Below are 14,859 nucleotides of genomic sequence, written 5' to 3'. Positions count from 1 at the left end.
CCAGCTTTGATAAAGCATCGCTTTAATCCCTGTGGAGATGTATTTCCTTATCTTTGATGCAGCTGTTTGGTTGGATTTCTATTGCAGGTTATCTATTATGTTAGAATGGTCAGCGACACATCATTTTAACCTGTAAAATGTTGTTGAAAACATACTGCATTTACCATCAAATAGAAAACTACATCTGTGATTTACGATTTTACAACATCATTAGAAGAATGGGACGATATGAGTAGAATGGTCGTGGGGAAACGTTTTTAACGCAATTGTTTTCTGTAGAAATCAACTTCAAATATCGATAACAAAATATGGCACAATGTTTTCAGTTGATTGACTTGTGTTAAACTAAACTTTAACTTCTTAACTATAGAACTATATGTCTTTTTAATTATTAAAGATAGCTTTGCCTTTACTAGAGTCGGCAAAAGGACGCTAACGCCGTTGAAACCATGATTTCCTTGTTTTCATAATTGGAACCGAACGCACCACCTCAGCTTTTTCAGCGTCGAAGAAAAACGTCGTAAATGTACAACAAAATAAACAATTACAACTGTGATTTACGATTGTACAACTTCATAAGCCGATTGGGACGATATAAGTACTTGAATGCAGCATAAAGGATAAACGTATTTTGAAGCCACTTTAAAGAAAACACACAAACTCCTTTCAACCTTTGTGTGACATCAAGTGGTAAATATGAACTTACTTAATTACAGTAAGATGTAGAACAAAGTAGTACATTTAAAAAAAATTGTGATTTACGATTTTACAACTCGATCAGACGATTGGGACGATACGAGTACCTGAACGCAGCAGAAAGGAGACACTTATTTAGCTAGCTAGCTAGTGTACATTTAGCGTACTCTCACAAACTAATGTCGTCATGTGGTAAATATGAACTTACTTTGAAATAATGACTTGAGAGGAGTGACGTTGGCTGCCTTCAGAGACCCGGTGGGTTAACGTTAAACTAGCGTCCAACCTTTAACGGACAGCAGTTTGCACAAATCAACCGTTATTACATTTTGTTTTAATGGCAGACCGGTTCAGCTTAGCACTCAAATAGACAATAGGAAACTTACACGGTGAGTTCAAAATAAGAATAATATCGATAAGATAACATTTCTGGGCCAACAGTCATTGCTGATTAGCAGGTGTTACGGTTTAAGAAGCGACCGTGTTCACTCGCGAATTTGAACCAACGCGTCCATTTTTGTAGTAGTTAGCTACAGATATAAAACACGAAGCTGCCCTCGTGAACATCGCATTGTTTAATTTGTATAGGATACATTATTTAGTGTTTGAGAGGGGTTGACACTTCATTCCCAAATGTAACCAAGCGGCATTCACGAGGACGGCTATACGTGAAATTCACCAGTTAACGGGGTCGCCTGTTAAACCGCCACACAGGTCCAGTCGGATGAAGTCCACGAACCTGGCGATGCAGAGATGACGAACAAAGATAGCGGACATTTATCAAACAAACAGACAAACGTACTTACATTTAAATATTACAAACTGCTTGAAATATATATAACAGTTAACCAATATGAGGGAAATGATAATAGCTTGTAAAACATTACTTCCACAACGTTCAGTCACATTCGTGTAATACACGTGTTGTATTTGTGGCTATATGAGTACTGTATCATTAATTTCAAACACAGATAGATTGACATTTGTTTCACCACACATTCTGGGACATTCTGTACAAACCTCTCCATTCTCTTTTTTAGGCTGAAAAACAAAACAAAAAACATACAGTATAAAAAAAAACTACTTTGATAAGGACCTTGAACATGGACTGGACTTGGGTGTACAAAGCGAGCATACTGGAGCCATAAAGAACAATATGACCCCTATGCTTATGGTAACAGTAATGACGTATCTGGGACGCAGGCATCTCAAGGCTTCTGTGCTGCTGGGTGCAGTTTTTGATTGTGACCTTTCAATAACACTTTTGAAGATCTAAATACTTATTTTTTTTCAATTGGAAGAAATACCTAAGGGGTCCAATTTAGCTGACACATTTTTTTCTTCTTCAATATAATGTGGTATGTTATTGATCCCTGTGGGGAAATTATCTGTTTGGTCTTCCCACTTCTTTGCAGGGATGTCAGGCTGCAGAGGATCAGCAGCAGAGCGTTGCATCTGGAGGTGGATGTCAGGGATTCACTGCCTTGCTCAAGGACTCCAGATGCTCGCCAACCTGGACATGTGATTCCAGATCATAAAGAGTTGACGGTATGACTGAGAGGAATTTTCTGTGTGCATATTTTTAAGCGCTTCTAAATGTAACTGGACATGTAAAAATGTTGACACAGGAATATATTAGTTGGCTAGTCATGCAAACCAAAATCCTTTGCCTTCTTTTTATCTATTTCCATTTAATTATGGGGCCAATCGTCACATCTTTAAAGCATCAAAAGAGAGATACATGTTTTCTCAGCAGCAAACAAAGTTTCCAAAAATATTTGTCTTTCAAGTTGATCATTTCTTAATTCACCACAAACACCTGCATGCAGATATGTGTATTCACACCTAAATGTAGCCAATGTACAGTATTATGGGGCCCATTCAGGCTCTTCTTTTCGACAGCGTTGATGTAGGTCAGGCAGAGGGGCTTTCTCCATGTCAAACCTTGTCATCAGCCCTCGACTGAGAAACGAGAGTGCAAAAGGAAGTTGTCATCCGTGCACCTGCACCACCCCATTTTGTGCAAATCTAGACGCGTGCGCGGAAGTCAGGTTTCAGAACAAGAGCACACAGGTGGTTGGATGCAAGGCTGTGCCAGGTTCTTCTTTTTGGCACGGAGCTGTATCAGTCTGCGTGCACATAGGCTGCCTTGTGGAATACTAACCAAAGAGTGAAGGTGCGGAAAAAAAGGGGAAAAGTCAGCAAACCAAAGTGTCTGGAGTTGGACAGGTGAAAGTTTGGGATGGGAACAATACCACTTGACATTAGGCGGCTTTTGGATGGTAATGTCTTTATTTTTAACTGTCAATAATCGTTTTTCCTCTTTCAATCCTGTGATTTAAATAAGATTGAAACTGTATTTTTTACAACAATTACATTTAAAATGTACACATGATTTGATTCTACTGGTTGAGTTGAGAACACACGGACAGTTAAGCAAAGCTAAACCTAAGTACTTTCTTTTTATTCTTTATTTTATTGCTCAGAAAATCCTCACACACCGCTGTTACTTCTAGTTGCACAAACAAAAACTAGAACATAAAAAACATATTTCTCCACACTCGGATTATAAACTGAACAGTATTTGACTACATTTGCATGTAGGCCTACTGCTGCCAGCAAACGGGGCCTTTGGGAGAACATTTACATGTGTCAGTCCATTTGTGTAACATGGGAGGACATAAAGAAAGGGAATCAGATACGTGATGTCGGCCAACCAGTTTTACAAACTAGGGTCCTGCCTTGCTGGGTAACATTACGATGACTTACTGTACATTACTATGATCCAGTTTACAGTTTAATACCGCAGTGAAAGAACATAATAATCATGACTTCATCCGTTCTACAGACATTTGAAAGTGTAATGTCTTACTTCTCTTTGTCTTTTGCGTTTCATTCACACAGAGAGTAAATTATGCTTTTAGGCCGTGAAAAGGCAATGTGGGGGTAAAACTATTAACGGCCTGAATATTTTAGTCATAAGTCATCATTGTAGAAACAACCACAAACCACCAACCGCCCGGGTTTTATATGTTTCCGTTTGAATGCTATGTTCAGTTCAGGCAGTGGACACCAAAACAAGAAGCCATACTCTTTCTACCTTGAGGCGGATTTAACGTTAAAGGCTCAAATATACGTAGAAAGGAGTCGTGATGATAACTGCCAGGTTGTCGTGTTGGAATGCCTCGTATTGTACAGGTGTTCATGTTGTGCCCGTCTGCTGTATTGAGAAAGACAAAAACGTTTTAAGACTAGTATTTTGACTTTAATACTCCACAGTCATGATATTTAGTGACCTGAGGACTCATTGAAGTGTGATCTGTGTCTCCTAATTATGGGATTTTATCTTCGTACATAATTTGAGCAAACAGAGAGCTTTCTGTCCCTCGTAAACATTATAAACATGATCGTACAAAGTATTACTCTGCATTCTGAATCCTTCAGAATTGTGTCCTTGGAGGGAGGAAACACGCCATGAATGCCACATTAATAGCATGTTCTGTTCGTCTTCAGACTGTGAGCTGTTTGTATCAGAGATCCTTCAAGACGAGGCGCTCGGTGAAAATACCCAACAGACGCGGAAGGTCTTACTGAACAACTTCAGGGTCGTCCACGTCAGGTAGGAGTCCACCTCCGGAAGCAGCGTCACATCAGTGTTTAGGAACGCTTTACCAATCGAGTCTCAAAATGTCATTTCATGGCAACCATTATTGAACTTTTGCGGTTAATACCACACAATAATCCTAATTGTTGCTGTAATTGCTTTAAACACAGTTTGCAAAATTACATTTGAAGGAACTCATTTAGTCTAATGGTGTCACCTTCAAGACTTCCTGTTTATTGTTGCTAAAAGTGTTTAAACATCTCATCGAATAATCTGTTTTGATCAGGATAATTAAATCTTAATTTAATATCACGTACATGATGAACAGTCCATGACCCCTCCCCACCCGCCCCGAGAGGAAACTCTTGCATGAAAAGTGTGATAGATCACTCCGGAAAACAGCTTCCTGCACTGCATGATAAGAGACGCATGCTCTCGTATAGAAAACTCGTGGTTTTGTGGTCTTCCGTGCAAGAAACGTTGGCTGAAGCGATGCTGTTGCTGAGCTGTCTGACTGCTCAGAAAGCTTTGCAATTCAGCGCAAACGGTTTTGATATAATATGCTTATTCTGATTTTTTCCTTGACAGAAACCCTCAAGAATTCCCCTTCCCCCCATGTAAGTGAAATTACCCAGAATTTCTTATCACATACGGCTCACATAGTAGTTTCAGCTGTGAGTTTATGTCCGTATGCATGTTTTAAAACATACTCTGATAGAATTAAGTGAACACATTATTTATTTATGATGTTTTTGTGTTTCTCCGTTCCACACACACACACGCACGCATTCAGCAAACTTTAGGGACGAGGACGGTTCTGATGACAACCGCAGTTCCAGTCTAGGTCGCTCTGCCCCATCGGACGACGCCTCAGTAGCCTCTGACTACCAGGATGATGGAGCCCCTGAGTGTGAGTTAACAATAGTCCTGATTCTGATTCCCTGTGTGTGTATAAGTGTGTGTGTGTTAGAGAGAGAGAGATCGTAGGCTATTTGCGCAGTGCAGATATCTGAGCTCAAAAAGGCCCATTTCTAAATGCGGCAAAGCAGCACTGATGGCTTTTTCTTCAAAACATTATATGTAAAAAAAAAAGACAACACTATTTAATTTGAGCATCACACATTAATCTAGTTTACTCATAAATATTTCATACAATCTACTTCAATTAAGGACACTAGAGGGAAATATTTCCCCTAACAAGGGAACGCAGACGTCTATATTATCTGTGCGAACATGCCGAAAAGGCTGCGAGGAATGCTGCACCAACAAAGGCAAAGGTAAAGAAGGGGGAGCGGGTGTCAGGAGACGATGCAGTATTCCTCTGAGAAAACTAACCAAATGCAGTTTTAATAAGCTACTCTCGCCGTCCTCGCTGGCACACCTACACCTCGCCACAGGAAGCACAGTCGATCCCTTCTGCTGTATATTGTTGCAGACCACATCTGTGAATCCCCCCCACCCTTTCACTGGCCTCCTACCTCTCTGCCTGGCTCCATCAGTGACTCCTCCTCCTGGAGCCAGCGGAGGCAGGTAGGTTGCCTGATTCTGGAGGAAAAAGAAGTGGGGGCCCCGGTGAGTTCACAGAGGCCGGATTGGGGACCTAGAGCTCCCTCCAGTGGCGGATCCTCGGCTCCCGATCCGTCCCCTTGAGCTGTGCGTGTGGACTGTGGGAGGCAGGCCACACAGAGAGGAGGCTTTGTAGCTGCAGGCTAATGCCGTGATTGATTGACCTCGAGCCCCTCTATTCTTTCACAACCGGGTTTGAAATACAACACTGTACCTGAGGGGCCATGTGTGTTCCATCCCTCTCTCCCTTTATCAATCTTTCTCTTTATCTTCCCCTCTTGGACTTGCCCTCCCCTTCCCATTCAGACTTTTTGTATTTTTGACTCTATGTGCCAGCTAATAGCCCTTGACGTGAAATGCCGCAGGTGGGCATTTATTGACCCGGCAGCCTCAGGTGCCCATCTATGCCCGGTGCTTTCTTTTTTTCAGCTTCTTTCCTGAGGTGAAGCTGGAATCGTGTGGAACTTCCCAATCAGAAAAAAAAATAGGCAATGCCAGCTGGATGTAGCAACAAAAAAAAGAAGAATCTCTTCTTTTGGAAATGTCTTAATGAACTCTTCGGTCCTCTGTCAACAGAAGAGTAACTGCCAGCTCTCTTTGCAACTCTGGAAAAATAGAGTGAACAAATCACGGCAGATGGTGGGAAGACAGACCACAAGACAATGATAATTCATTTTTTTGAATTGTTCATTTCAGATTAAACAAGGTGAGATTTCATTGGCGAAACAAACAGATTCAAACAATAAAAAGCTTTAGAAAATTCCCTTCAGGCCATAACAATAACACGGCCAACCAAAACCGTGGATGCGATATTTGTTAAAGCTCGAACATTGTGTCGCGCCGTTGTTGGCGTTAAATGTGAGAAATAGCCGATTATGTAGCACTTCCAAAATCTTCTTTTTTCTTTCATCTGCATTTTGAATATCAAACGTCTCGCCACGCTAAACAAAACACACAAAAACACATTTTATTAATGGATCAATAATCATAACATTTGATTCTGTAAGACACGTTCCCACCTCACAGCTTCTGAGTCTCTTTATTGCTGTGGTGTCGTGAATGGCCTGTGTCCTCACTAAAAAGGGCATGTGGAGTTCATAGTTCATTCTCTGCTCACAGCCAGTGGAAAGAAAAGGCTCACGCTTCTCTGCCGGGCGGTCGGCTTTCAATGGAAGAGGGAGTGTTTGTGGAAAATAATGGCATGACCACTTAATGAAATCAGTCGCATTTTTTTTTAGGAGGACCAATCATCCATGGTGACGGTCTGAATGTTCTTTTATTCCTTTAAAAGCAAAAATCATCACCTTTGTTTGCAAAAATGAAAGGTAATTTTGTGTTTTTTAGAGAAAAAAGCATTTGTCTTTAAGGAGAAGGTAGAAAATCGAGTAGCCCCCCCCCCTCTCAAATTTAATTGTATCATTTCATTTGAGGCTACTGTACACAAAAGGGACTTTGTGACTCTGAGAATGTATTATCCGTGGTAATCGACTGCCTGCGTTTCGCTGCTCTCTGTCCCATAACCAGAGAGTGAGTGAGTGTGAAGTCGAGGGCTGCTTTTCTACGCGCAGGAGGAGCCTGTGCCGTTTGATTAGACGCGGTGGCCTGTTGTCTTCAGCGGACTGGGTGACACCAGATTTGTAATGGCTGACGGGAACAGATGGAGCCTCCATTGTTAGCCCGGGTGTCTGCATGGTAATGTGAACTGAGTTTCACCCGCCGACCGTACCGGTGACCTGACCGCGCATGCAGCCTCACCCCAGCCTCGTCTGCACCCTCTACCACCCTCCACCTCTCTCTCTCTCTCTCCGACTGCCATTCCAATACATTTAGCATACATTGACAATTATGTTATATCCGTCCGGTGTGTATTCTCCTTTAACACACATATATATATATATATATATATATATATATATATATATATAGACCCCAGGAGACAGCTGTAGATCTGGGGCTTTATGCCCTGTCATGCTGTTTGCAGGTCAAGTTTACGAAGTTGGAATGGCCTGTTTGTTTTCCTTTGATTGGTGGAGCGCCGCTGGGCACTCGGGGATGTTTGCTTGGAAGCTGCAGCGATGACAGAGCACCGCATGAAAGTGCTTTGTTTCGGGAGGCGTGCGGGAAAAAGATGACGCTCCTTGATGCGTCTCCCTCGTCTTCTTTGTGATCGCTGTGATTCTATTATGGTGCAACGTATAGTCTGTTCTGATCAGGTGTGGATGTCTAATTTCGTCACAGAACCTGTGCATGTTGAGTTCTGCCTGACTCATTTCACGTGACTCTGTTTGTGTCACTGTATATAACCTGGCATATGTTATCTAATACTTCAGATTCATAAGAAAGGTCTTGGAGATCATTTAATTTGCCATACGGGCAGGTGGGGCTGCAAGTAATGATTATTTTAATTGTTTTTTTGATTAATCAATTCACCATTCGGTCATTAAAATGTCTGAATATAGTGAGAAATGTCACAATTACCGACATGTGAATGGAGAGTTCTTCACATTGCTTCTGTCTTGACTCTCGACCCAAACATTTGCAGATTTAGGACAAAGAAAAGCATTTTCTTACATTTTGAGAACTAGGGAATATTTGGCATCTCCACCAGTAACATGACCTAAATGTTTAATCAATGATCAAAACAGTTGCTGATTAATTCATGGTCATTAATCAGTTAATAGTACCGGCGCTGAAGGTGTGTGCGTTCTGTTGTACGAGCCTATTTAAAGAATGCAGGAATGCGACTCCTGTCAGTGATTACTTTGCCGACCCAATTTCCAAAACCAATTATTTGCAATAGAATGCAGTAGGATAACCAATTTGAATGTATGCCTCTCTGTTGCATATTTCTCATTTGAATATGAGGAGCCAATGCACAGTAACAACATTATTACGCAGCGCTGGTAAATAGAATATTAAATCTACATTTTTGTCATTTTGGCTGCAGCTTTGAAAAGCTGTATAAAGTGAAGTGCTTTCGAGGGTGCATGCCCGGGCCTCTTGGCTGGTGAGATGGGCGGAAAAAAATACGTTGCCAGCTGACGGATCGGTGCTCCATTAGAGGGTTAATCACTGTCTGTGTTTTTGAAGGCAAATCAAGTCACGGAGAAAGAGCGTGTTGTCTGGGTGCTCCACGGAGGAAGAAAATCACATTAAAGGCACAAAAATGTTGAAACACGTCTGATTTGACTCCGTATCATTTATCACATTTATTTTCCTCAATGGCATGCAGCACCTGGACAGTATTCCAGCTCTGCTTAGATGACCTTTTCGCAGGTTTGTGGTCATGCTGTGTCTGCCCACGCACTGAACTCTTGACCTCTGACCTCTTGCGCGACCAACCTGCGACCTGTCTGCACTCCAGTCCAGAGTTGTGTGAGTTATGGGCCTTCCCTTCACAGAACGCCCATCAGTCAGGAAGTTTCTTTGGAGTTTCTCTGATAGCCATCTACTGTATCTATCTGCCAAGTAGAGATGGATTTATCGTGGCGTTCATCGGCGTATGGATTTCTTGACATTTGGATAGCGGCAGCTCGTTTAGGAAGCGAGGAATATGTTAATGACCTTCCTCGTTCTCCCTCACTCCCCTTTTCCTTTCCTCTCTCTCTCTCTCGCTCTCTTTCTCTCTGTGTTGAAGCCTGTATGCTTTTCTAGAAACACACACACACACAGGCACAAGCACACGCACACACACATTACGAGGCAGGAGCAGGCTCTGTGCATCGCTGCGACTGCTCGCCACCAGGGTTCAAAAGTTCACACTATTCCCCGAGGGCTACTGTGCTGCTGCAGATGCTGATAGTCTTTTCTTTCTCTCTTTCCCTGCTGCCTTTCTTTCCCTCTCTCCCTCGCTGTTTACACTATTAATCTTGTATACTCTCTCTTGCACACTCACTCACGCTGCCTGGCAAGAAGAGAGCGGCTTGAAGGGGGGATTTGGACGTATTTAACCGAAGGGCATCCATCACTCTCTTCTCCGGCTTCACCCCCACCACCGAAAGCCACACCATGTCGCTTTTTTTTTGTTTTTTGCATCCTCTCGTTCTTTTTTTTTTTTTTAAGCCCCTCTGATGCAGCACTCCCCTCATTTGCTTTGTTTTATTGTTGCATTGCATATAATTACATCCCTTGGTTGCCTCTGGTGTAGCCGTTGTTGAAACCCAGGGAAAACAGGCAAAGTGAAATGTGCAGCAGTCCATCTGTAAAGAGGCACATAGGCAGAATGCAAAGTGGGGAAGCTGGGGCAGGGTGGCTCCTAATCTCCCCCAGAGCTGTCAATGTCACAGACAAATTGCAAAACTATCAGATGCGGCGGGTTCACCCAGAGGTTAGCGTTCCCAGGTACCTCCTGCATTCACTCCCTCTCTTTCTCCCCTTGCAAATGAGAATTTGATTTTGCCCTCCACTGGAATCCATTCCTGGAGATGAATGAAGTTTCGATGCCAAGCCCAGGTGGCCCCCGCTGATTTCTTAGGGAAATAAATGGAGATGGGAGAGATGTGTTAGCCTGTACACAGACAGTGACACGACGGCTCCCGATGCCTCTGGGATCCCTCTGTTTAATTGTTGCTGTAATGTAGCACTTTGAGGTCATTTACATGCCCTTGTGGAGTTATTTGAGGATGTTGAGGATGCATCCCTCTTTACGCCGGGATCTCCGCTCGGCTGGAAGTAGTCAACATTATGTGTGTGTGTGCGTGCCAAGTGGGACAGGGCTGCCGAGGGCTTGTACGCTGTCGGAAAAATCTGTATCTACAATATATATATATATATATTTATGTATATATATTGATTTGTAGTGGCTAGAAGTTGGTTTATCTCAAATAAATAGAATCAGAGGCCAGCCAAAAACAGTGTACTCTTCATACTGTCTTGCAGTAAAAAAAACTGTAATTCGTTATATTCTAACAAAACAATTCTGATATAATTTCCTTCGTAATGTGAAAAGAGTTAAAGAGGCAACTTTAAGTAAATGGATATATTATTTATTTTTAAATTTATTACGTCAGTCTATTTTACTAAATTAAAAATGTTCAGTGAATGCAAAAAAGATGCAAACATTCCTTAAATAATTAGAATATTGTTTGTATTATGTTATATTTTTTGATGAGTTGATTTGTATTTGGTCATAAAATCAGGGTTTAATCACTTCCGCTGCAGTTACTGTCATAGAAGTTGTTAACTCGTTCCTCTGAATGAAACACTCCAACAAAGACTTTATTCATGATTTTTAAACCAATGGAAAAAGGTCATAAATTATAGTTTCTAAATTATACAAAATAAATGATATTGGAATATCTTTTGTTTTTCTCAATTAGTATCTTACTTGTGTGTAAATTTCAACTGGTTACAAAAATTAATATAATATTTGTGACTTTGAAGTAAGTTAATACTCTTAATACTATATCTATTTAATTGCAGCTTTCTCAAAATCATCCAAATTTCCTGTTAAATAATAGGAAAACATGCAAAAACAGAATTGTAACATTTTCTAAATTGTTCCAAAAGGCCAGATGAAGTAATTAAACATCCATTACTCATATTTCTTCAGACTGAATGAGAGTTGTGTTTAAATACAGTCAATATACCACAGTATGGAGCGCAACATTTAGAGCCCCCCCCAAAGAATTTTTGGTGCCATTTAATGGAAATAAATCACCTTTTTATGATTTATTAACAATACCTGTCGTTTGTATTATGTTATTTATGATTATTTATATGAATCATAATAATTAAAAACATCACCGTGTCCTTAAAATAAAAATAACATAATAACAAAACAAAAATAATAATATTCTTATTTTAAACGAAACCACCTACTTCAGAAGTCTCAATTCCGTTGAGCGTTTTGCTCTATTTTCCTGGACAGAATAATTTCTCTGAAACACCTGTTGCCCATTGGACTTGCTGGTGATTTATGAAAGGTGTCGAAGAATGATAGCATCATATAATTGTTTATTGCCATAATATGTAACAGCGGTGACTATAAAGTAAGACCAATTATATCAAAAAGGTAATAGGCATGAGATATTGCTCAGAAAGCACACTGCAATAACACGGCTCTCGTGAAACATACTAACTTACCATTATTGCTGGTATTATATTTAAAGCATTTTAGTGGAAATAACAGAAGCATTTTAAAGTTGCAATAACTGTACATTCAGAGAGCGAGTGTGTCGATTTTCTCCGAGTGCTTTTCCCTCCAGGCTCTGGCGTTGATTGTGTTATATCCCGTTTTTATCACAGATACGGAGACTCTCCTGTGGGCCCAAACTCCTCCATTGTTGGTATTTATATTCTTACTACTGTTTCTTTTCTTTCTTTTTTTGTGGGTCTCTGACAGTGAAGCAGCTGAAAACCATCCCCAGCGATTAGAGGATCATTGTATCTGCAGTTAAGCATTTGAATAGTGGTAGTAAATCTAGAAAAGGGAAATTCAGGGTCGCTGTATACTCTGCTTATGGCTGCCCAGGGGGAAGCCGATGTCACATAGTAAATTTAGCCCCTTAGTGTCTTCACTGTGGCCGGCCTTGTGTGTTTGAAGGTGGGAATACGAGCCAAACGGAGCCGAGAGTGACTTGACATCTAATTCTGCAAAAGAGGCACAGAAATGTATTTATAATTTTTTCTTCCAAATTGCATCGAGCGTAACGGACTGCGTTAGACAATAAAAGAGACAAATCTCTGCACTGCATGAAAGTTGCAAGAGAACTGAGTTACTGGAATCTAAATCTGCGATATCAAATATTTACCTGATCATCTCTGCGTATATTAATGTTTTCATCCTTCGTTCAGTCGTAAAGCTTTTATCTGGAGTCAGAGATCTTTTTGTTTAACCCGATAGTCATCCTTGATCCCCCCCCCCAAAAAATCCTTAATCCCTCCTGCATAAATTCCCGGGTCCCATTTAACATTATTAGACGAGGATACAAGCTTCATGCGGCCTGATATAAAGCACTGCATGTTGTCTCAGCTTCAAACACATGCATTAGGAGGTTCTAAACACGGTTTATGAATCGATGACTGAGGTCCTAATCAAATCACGGGGAGGAGAGGAGGGCAGGGACGACATTCTGCCCTTAACCTCAGTGCCTCTCAGTCTCTCTCCTCCCGTCTGTTTGGCCGCCTCGCTGGAGGGACGCGCCACAAAGGCCTCCTGCTTTAATGAGGAAAAATGTATCAATTTAGTTCTGGCCTGGGCGCAGATTGAGCGCCGGGCGGGTGAAGGTGCACTGAGTGAATCCTTTTTCCTCATCAAGGACAGTATCGAAGAGGATTGCGCTCTCTCTCTCGTTCCGTCTGTAGAGTCAGCAGCATTCCTCCCTGTAGCCCCCTCAGGGCCGAGGGGGGGGTTCTCTCTGCCTTCTGTTTCACCTCATCAGCAGAGTTCACGTGGGGGTCAGGTCCTGCCCCCTGATGCTGCATTCAATGCGATACCTCTCAGTGTGAGCCCCCCCGCGCTCAAGTAGTCCGAGGACTAAGCACCGGAGAGAGAAAACATATGATAACTCGCTGATTTTGATTTCTACCTGCGTTGAGAGAGGGGTCACCTCGTCTGCACGCCCCTAAACACTGAGTATTGATCCGGTAGAGCGACCGGTGTTAGCCGATGTGTGGCGTAGTTCTGAGATGTTTGCTGGCAGTATTTTGTGTTTTTCCTCCACGAGGGACAGCAGACATAAAAATAACATTGGTGTGATTTAAATTAGCCAGATTTAGTATCATGTCCACCGTTAGACTTAGGGCAAGATGGTGTAACAGATAAAAAGAAACAAAAAAACAGGCATGACAACAACAAAAAAGTGTAGAGCTGAAACAATTAGTCAATGTATTACCGAGTGGATACAAAGAATTATCATTGAAAGCATTTTCAAGAAATTGTGGCAACAAAAACACCTTCTTAGCTTGTTTTTATTATTTATTTTTATATTATTATCTACAAAGTTAATATCTTTGCATTTTGAACTGTTGGTTGGACAAAACAAACAAAGCTGTCTGAATATGCCAACTCACTGTTATGGACCTACCTAATGTGTTCACTATTCAACGACATTTTATAGACTATTGTTAGCTGCAACCGCAAAGCAGACATAAAACCACCAAAGCACATGGCGTGAAATATAACATCAACGATAAGTAGCCCAATAACAGCTGTTATCGAACAGACGTATACAGCACTCATGACGTATAACTGATGAGACCAAACATTACAAATGTACAGTATAATCTTACAAGCACAAAGAAACACATAAATATCAACTTCATGTGAAGACTAAGGATGCATTCACACAAAAACAACAACAATGTTCCAGACATGTTCAAGTATACTGGAGATGAGAGACATTGATGGACAGAGAAAGATAGAGATAGGATTCCTATTTCCATGTCCTTCCAACCATCATAAATACAGCCAGACATCTTCCACATGTGTCGTATGTTATTTTATATTAGCATACAACAGCATGACCTTTAGGTAATTCATATTTATAGACAACATTTTCAAAGCATAAAAAAGTGGCAAATGAAGAACGTAAGGAAAAGCTTCTTTTTATTCCAATGAAGCTCTTTATTTCCTCCCTCATCTCACTGTCTCCATGTAACTGGCTGTCTTGGATGTTTCTACATGGGGATTCAACCGCGGCTCAACCCCTCTGGAGGTGCATGTTCCCCTGCCGGTGCTGTCGCTGCTCCCCGCCTTCCTACCGGCTCACGGAGAAGACACTAAAGCGTTCGCTCACTTCCCGTCCTCGGCAGCTCCCATCATCATCGTCGGGGCATTTCTGTGTTTTCACAACATCTTTGTTGCATTACGACCACCGTTAGATCTAATGTAACGTATTAGTCCTCCCACCCGACCATTTCCCATCACTTTGGTTCAGTCTCTATCCAGCCTTTGATTGACTTTCAGCCTAACTAAAGTGGATTTTAATGAGAGAATACATTAACTCCCTCTGGTCATGCTCACATAAATCAGCCTTTTCTTGCGGGATCAA

General features: G+C 41.4%; 1 protein-coding gene across 1 annotated transcript in view; it reads left to right on the top strand.

Annotated features, from left to right (window-relative positions):
* The first annotated feature begins 2,887 nt into the window (after positions 1-2,887).
* The window catches only part of skap1 (src kinase associated phosphoprotein 1), a 31,972-nt gene continuing 20,000 nt past the window's right edge, over positions 2,888-14,859 (top strand). The window contains exons 1-4 of the mRNA XM_056430292.1: positions 2,888-2,978; positions 4,210-4,315; positions 4,889-4,917; positions 5,094-5,210. Of these exons, the coding sequence (XP_056286267.1) occupies positions 2,939-2,978; positions 4,210-4,315; positions 4,889-4,917; positions 5,094-5,210 (292 nt within the window). The 5' untranslated portion in view covers positions 2,888-2,938. The remainder of the gene's footprint in view (positions 2,979-4,209; positions 4,316-4,888; positions 4,918-5,093; positions 5,211-14,859) is intronic.

Source organism: Pseudoliparis swirei, chromosome 13 (assembly GCF_029220125.1).
Source record: "Pseudoliparis swirei isolate HS2019 ecotype Mariana Trench chromosome 13, NWPU_hadal_v1, whole genome shotgun sequence".
In the NCBI taxonomy this organism is placed as follows: Eukaryota; Metazoa; Chordata; class Actinopteri; order Perciformes; family Liparidae; genus Pseudoliparis; species Pseudoliparis swirei.
This window is presented reverse-complemented; position numbering and strand designations above follow the sequence as displayed.